The sequence below is a fragment of the Myotis brandtii genome, unplaced genomic scaffold, assembly GCF_000412655.1.
Source record: "Myotis brandtii unplaced genomic scaffold, ASM41265v1 scaffold478, whole genome shotgun sequence".
In the NCBI taxonomy this organism is placed as follows: Eukaryota; Metazoa; Chordata; class Mammalia; order Chiroptera; family Vespertilionidae; genus Myotis; species Myotis brandtii.
In genome coordinates, this window is record NW_005368264.1 from 465745 (window position 1) to 473004 (window position 7260).

Sequence of the window (7260 nt, forward strand, 5' to 3'; positions counted from 1 at the left end):
AATGGTCACCATCTGCAGGGCGATTGAACCCACGCTCACACCTGCTTTGACCTGGCGCTGCCTGCTCACCTGCTCCACCATCCTGAGGTGGTCCCACTCTCATCGGGGCACACTGAGGCCAGCAGCGCCTCCGCTGCCGCCCCGGGTGGTCAGCACACATCATAGCAAGCAGTTGAACTGGTCGAATGACCACCCGAGGGGACAATTTGCATATTAGGCTTTTAAGATAATAATTGCTAACATTTATCAAACTCTTACCAAGTGCCAGGAACCATGCTGAGCACTTTGTATGCACCATCTTATTTTGTTCTCAGAGCAACATTTCACAATCAACATTATGAGGTAGATACAACCATTTTATAGGTAAAACACTGGGTTTCAATTAATAACTGACCTAAAAGCTAGTAACTTTTGTTTTGATTATACCTATATTCTTGAGAGCTTGTTTGGAGGTTCTAGCAGGGGAGCGCAGCTACTCGTATACCCTTGACCGAAGACCGGTCCTCTCCTGGGGTGGGGGGAGGTCGTCCTCTTCGACCAAGCGCGCAGCTTCCGGAGGGACGCACATGGATCGGTGAGGGAGGAGGGGGACACCCGCCTAGCCAGCCAGATCAGCCGAATCAACCCTGGCGATCAATGGGGTGACAGATGTCGCAGCCAGATCGCCCTCACATCCTACCTATATTCTTAGTGAATGCACCATTATTTGTGATGAAGACAACTTTACCATATGACCACTCAACCCCAAAATAAACTTGTTACTGTGTAGGCTTGTGCTACCCAGCAGGGGAACCACTAGCCACATATAGCTACTTAGCATTTGAAATCTGACTAGTTTGAATGGAGATGTGTTGAGTGTATAATATACACTGTGTATTGAAGACTTGATATGAAAGAGAATGTAAAAGATCTCAGTAATTTCTTTATACTGATTACACAGTAAATGATATGTTGGAAATACTGTTGAAATAGCACATTAAAATTAGCTTCACTTTTTTACATTTTTAAATGTGGCTACTGGAATATTTAAAACTACATAAGCAGTTTGCATTTGTGGCTCACGTATTTGTTAAACAATGCTCGTTTGGCACATTTTACAGACACTTGTATTGGCCAGGTCAGATTTATGCAGGTTGAGTCTCACTCCCTGCTAATGCCTGGACAGGGCCAGACCAAATGATTTCATAGGCCTTATACAGCCAATGGGCCGGACTTTCCCCACGCCTGGTCTAAACTCAAGACAATGATAAATACCATGAGACAGAATGTGATACTGCCTTTAAGTCTATTAGTTCACCAATTTAGAGTCTAAGAGTTGTCTCTTTGATGAAAAAAATTCATTCAAAATTTAAAACTGTTCTCAAAATGTAAAACTATTGAAGACTTTATTCCATAATATGTCCTCATATAGATTTTTTTTTTGAGGGAGGGTATCAGGAAAGGGCAGATTTGCTCTGATCAATATGACTGGAAAATGGCTTGCTATTACCTCAAAAATTTAATCCAGTGATAAAATTATTTGAGTGGTATCTTGACCTCTATATATTGCAAGGTATGATTAGCACTAAGGTTCCGTGTCCAGGCCATAGATGAGTAAGGATTCTATTATGAAGACAAATTTGCTACGAAACTAATTCTACATTGTACCATAAGGTCCTAATTAAAGGAATGCATTCCAACAACATTCACTGTTGTCCAAATCTTTATTACCAGCAAATGTACACCTTTAACAGGTACCCTGTGCCTTAGCTGTCTCCTCTCCAAAGGAAAGGAGTTTGCTTCCACCACCAGGAGTCCCTTGCAGCCCTAAAAGCACTGTGCCATGCTGCGCCTCCTTGAGCTGTTCCCAGAGCTCTCCAGAGCCATCCCTAATTGGACAGCACTTCCCTCTGAGGCCTCCTGCTTCCAGCCTGTCCTCCCTGGAGAAGCTGCTTACTTCTGAGGGCTGCTCCCCTGGGACACAGGGACCATAATCAGTTTTCGCTGACTTCACCTTCTCTACTGAGGTGGCTGAACCATATACAGCCAACTCTTTCTTCCTCCAGTTTGCCCAAGGTGGCTGTTTCTGAAATACCATTTGTCACCTGGTATATTTGCTACCTCCTCAGTCACTTCTACCACCTGCCCCAACTTGAGGAAGCTAGACCTTTCTTCAATACCCTGTTTTATAAGTTTTTTAAAGATCTTTCCCTTAAAGGACTTATTTCCTCTACATAACTCAGGAGTTCAAATCACTACACATTTTGGAGAGCAAATACTTTTTACATTTGCTCGGTATCTATTTGCAAAGCCATGTAAGTCTAACACTATCAGAACAGGGCTTCAGGGAACTACCATCATTTACTCCATACTGAGTGCTACCTATCTTAATGGGCCCTCCATCACTCAGTAATCAGCCATTAGTAATACTGAAACTTCAGAAAGGTCTGGAGAGCAAGTCAGATTTCAGGTCAGCAAGCCAAAATACTATTTCCCATATTGGGAGGCAGCCCAATGGAGATTCCCATCAGCAGGGGCTTCTATACAAGTGAATATAAGCTGAGGGAAAAGCAGGCCGAGGGCAGTAATTAGTATCTCGGGAAAGCATTCTAGAGCGCCATAAAGACCAAGCTGGTGAGGCAATGAAGATCGCAAGAACCCACTGAAGGCCAGGTTAAGGATGCTACCCTAAAATGAGAAGCTACAAGTTAGACAGCAGCTCAGCACTTTACTATTTTATGGTGACTGTTCCAACAACACTTGTGCTGTGTAATCTGTCCTCACTCAGCAGTCCAACAAAGTTGTCTCATTTCCGAACTCTGGCAATAAGCCACCAAACTGGGAAAGCATGGCACAATATCCCAGAGCACTTTAACACAGAAAAATCCTTGATCACCCACAGCTGAAGGTTAACAAAGTTCTACCAGGGATCAATCTATCATTGCCTTTAGTCTACAGTAAGTTTATAACTGGCGTTCCTTTCCTACTCAATCCACTGCATTTGCATATGGCCCTGGCAAATTCCACACACCTAGCCGGTTGCTTTAGTTTTTCACTTAAACCCCATTGACAATGTTAGGTACTGGATTGAGTTAAAGCATTTTGGATACTGGAATGAGTTAAAATAGAATTCATTTGACCCCTAGCCTGGCTGGTGTGGCTCAGCAGTTGAGCAATGACCTAGCAAACAAGAGGTAGCCGGCTCTATTCCTGGTCAGGGAACATGCCCAGGGTGCAGGCTCAATCCCCAGTAGGGTCATGCAGGAGGCAGTGGATCGATGATGTTCCTCGCATGGATATTGCCATCTCTCTACCCATCTCCCTTACTCTTTAAAAACAAACAAACCAAAAACCCACAACATATTTAAAAAATTCATTTGACCCCTAACCTTCATATCTCACTGGTACTCTAAGCCAGTGATGGCAAACCTATGACACGCATGTCAGAGGTGACACAAGAACTCAGTTTTTTGGTGGATTTTTCTTTGCTAAATGGCATTTAAATATGTAAAATATCAAAAATATCTTTTGTTTTACTATGGTTGCAAATATCAAAAAATTTCTACATGTGACACGGCACCAGAGTTAAGTTAGGGTTTTTCAGAATGCTGACACACCAAGCTCTAAAGGTTCACCATCACTGCTCTAAGCCCTATTGTATAGGATTGACAACCACTCCCCAAAGTCATTACCCTATAGCAGTGGTTCTCAACCTTGATTCCCAGGTGATTCTAATGTGCAGCCAAGGTTGAGAACCACTGCTCTATAACAAATGAATGTTGCTAAAAGGAATTTATGCTTTAATTTACTCTTAACATGTTAAACATCCATAAGCCACATAAACTGTATAACTTGACCTCTTACTATTTTATAAAAAATATATTTCTATTGATTTCAGAGGGAGAGATAGAACATCAATCATGAGTCTCATTGATTGGCTGCCTCCTGCACGCCCCACAGTGGGGATCCAGCCCAAAACCCACCCATGTGCCTTGACCAGTAATCCAACCATGACCTCCTGGTTCATAGGTCAATGCTCAAACACTGTGACAAGTCAGCCAGACCTCTTACTATATTCTTTTTTTAAAAATGTATTTGTATGTGCCCTGACCTGGAATTGAACCCAGGACCCTTCAGTCCACACGCTCTATCCACTGAGCCAATCCAGGTAGGGCTTACTATATTCTTTACATCTTCCAGTGTTGTCTGCTTGAAGGAACCTGGAATTCCACTTGGCTCTCATCCTCTTAAGCAGCATCGCAACCCAGCACAAAAGTTATTACTCCCAAGCCACCACTGAACAAGTACATCTGATAGTAAGTTGTCCCACACCAAATATAGTTCGTGAACACTACAAGCCTATTAAAAATACCTTAGCACACAGGATATTTTTGAAAACCGAGATTTATTGCGCGACTAATCACTGAAATCCTTAAGATGAACTGGATGCGGCAACAGCTGCCCTCTTGGGTTTAGGAGTTGTTCCTTCACGGAATCCATGCCTGCACCAAGTTAAAAACAAGAACCATTACCTCAGCAACGCCACACATACATCTTATTTTTTGCTAAAACAGATTTTAAGGAGCTTATCTCAGTTATATGTTGAAATCAATATTGAATTCATATGTTCAGACATTTATTTGTACAGCATCACTGATAAGCTCCAACAGTTTATTTGCGTCCTTCTGCTTCCAGTTATCTATTTCAGGGATATAGGTAACTGCACTTGAAAAGTAAACTCAACAATGTACTAGGTTGTGCTGAGCACTGGACTAGTATTTCCCCACCACCTGTTAAGAGACCCAAGGTGCTTGTGGAAACGGATCCCTATGCTGAGGCAGAGGTGTTAACTACCTTCCCTTAGCCAAGGAAGCACAATGAGCACGTTAAATGCAGGTGTTTTCTCAACTGCTGGACAGTGCTCCACATTCTAACTCATTCACTATTCACACCTACTCTAAGGCAAGTGCTGTTACCCGCCAGGAAGACTGTGATTGAGGCACAGAAAGGGTCACGTCTGGTTCAGTTCGTGCTCTTAAGCCCTCATCGTGGGCCACCAGCAGACCACTCAACAAGAAGTCCACACCACTGTGCACAATAAAGATCACCTCTGCACACGGGCAGACACAGCTACGGGCACTGCTTACAAAGCCTCTGCTTCCTGATCTTTTGAAATTAGGAAATGTGGAGCGGAGTGGGCAGAAAAGCCAAGGATTCTGCCAAAATCCTACATTGCACAGGGCAGCTGCGCACACAAGGGATCACCTCAGTTGAGACCTTAGGTCAGTTAATGCTTAAAAACCTACCATTAAGATGCAGCTGATGAGTCTAGGCTGGGGCCGAAATCCCTGCATTTCTAATGAACTTTTAAAGCCTGACTTTCAGTAACAAGACTGAAGATTTCTCTCTGTACAACTGCAATAGCAACTGACAAGTTCTCTACAGCGGATGTGCCCAAAGTCACAAAACCCCAGACCTCATTCACACACCCACTGCCATGAGGAGTTTAGGCAAGAATGGAGAGGTAGCTATGACTAGTAAATACCATCACATTTTGAGACTGTAGCTCAAACCACGCCCTAGACGTTTACAACTCACACTACAGTTCACTGGAAGATTAATAAAACCTAGATGTAATGGGTCCGAGGGCGACAGTGGCAGGAAACACCTTCCAACACCCCTTCCCCCCTCGTCGGGACAGCACCCCTATTTTACACCCGTACGTGAACGAGACGGTCCCCCTCCCCGCTCACACCGCCCATGAAGCTGTACCTGAACCTGCGGTACACGATTTTCAGGTGCCGCATGCGACCCGTCCCGGTGGTGTTCCGTCGCTTGGCCTTGGCACTCCAGTTATCTGCAACACAGATGCGGGTCAGGCGCCTGTAGGGCTCCCCCCGGACCCCGGGCCGGCCCCGCTGGCCCTCAGGTCAGAGCCTCCCCCGGGTTCTTCACTGGCGTTAACCCTCGCCCAGCTCCAGGCCGCCCCCGGCCCTGCGACCCGTCCCGGTGGTGTTCCGTCGCTTGGCCTTGGCACTCCAGTTATACTTCCTCTTGCGCTTGGCGGGGTAGCCGCACTTGCCGCAGGTGGACTTCTGCAGGTGGTAGGCCTTGGAGCCGCAGCGGCGGCACAGCGTGTGCGTCTTGTTGCGGCGCTTGCCGAACGAGGACGTCCCCTTCGTCTGCAAACGGAGGAGCAAACAACTCAGCCACTGGTCGCCTCGGGCCCGGAAACTAGAGGAGACGGGACCGACCCAAGGGCTGGAGCCGTCGGGGTGTTTGGTTCTTTCCTGAAAGGCTCGATCAGAAACCACTACCCGACACGTCTCGGCTGGTGGGGAAAGGCAATAACCGGACCAAAGATTCTATCAATAAAAACCTTTAACCGGAAAAAAATGTCACCACCGGCCTTTCACGTCATCTCAAGCTTTCCGCAAGAGGTGCTGTGCTTTGAAATCTGCTACATTTGAGGGGGGTGGAGAGAAATAAGTGTGTTTTTCCTACCTACCCTCACCCCAGAACCTTAGGCAGCCTGCCCGGCACCGCCACCAACTAATTCCTTTGCTTACAGCGCCCAACACTCCAAACCAAGCTGCTGCTTCCTTCAGTGCCCACCCGCGGGCAGGGCGGTGCGGGAGCCCAAAGCTCGGATCGCAGCAACGGACCTAAAGCGGCTCCGGTTCCACGACTACAGTCTCAGCACCCCAGGTACAGTCAGGAGACATTCTTCTGGGTCTTGAGGGCCCCAGCGAGTCCCTTTCCTGTCCACCCGCTGCCCTTATCGGGGACCTTGCCAGGAGCCCCACGGAGAGCGAGGAGCGAGGCGCGGGGGACGAGGATGGAAGGTGATTAGAACAGCCCTTGCAACCAACTCACCATCTTGCTTCTGCCGCCGAGACCAAAGAGGCCGGAAGAGAAGACACTTCCGCTATATCGCGCAGAGAAGCTTCCGCTCAGGGAAGTACTTCCGGAGGGCGCGGTGCGCCGTTCTCAAGTGTCCGTCGCCGCGGTGAGCTGGGTGGAAAGGAGGTTCCGGAGCGAGACGGGGCCAATAGGAGTTTAGCTCCCTATTTGTTCAGGCGGGCGGGACCAGGACTGGGCTCTAGGTGCAGCTGCTCCTCCCTCTGCTCCTGCTGTTGGACCTGCTCCTGGGCCTTCGCTGGATTTGTCAGAGTTGTGACCCCATCGCGGATTTCTAGCTGAGCTGCTGGGGAAGCTGGAGTGTGACGCCGGCCCTGCGGGGGTCCCCGCGCCCGAATCCGCGCGGGGCGTGTGCAGGGG

General features: G+C 47.4%; 1 protein-coding gene across 1 annotated transcript; it reads right to left on the reverse strand.

The window, feature by feature from the left end:
- Positions 1-4365: 4365 nt before the first annotated feature.
- On the reverse strand, positions 4366-6963 carry RPL37 (ribosomal protein L37). Its single transcript, XM_005875985.2, has 4 exons — positions 6856-6963; positions 6009-6161; positions 5752-5819; positions 4366-4481 (listed from the first exon to the last, which is right to left on the reverse strand). Exons 1-4 carry the CDS (start codon positions 6856-6858, stop codon positions 4412-4414), a joined length of 294 nt encoding a protein of 97 aa, XP_005876047.1. The 5' UTR covers positions 6859-6963; the 3' UTR covers positions 4366-4411.
- Positions 6964-7260: the final 297 nt, after the last annotated feature.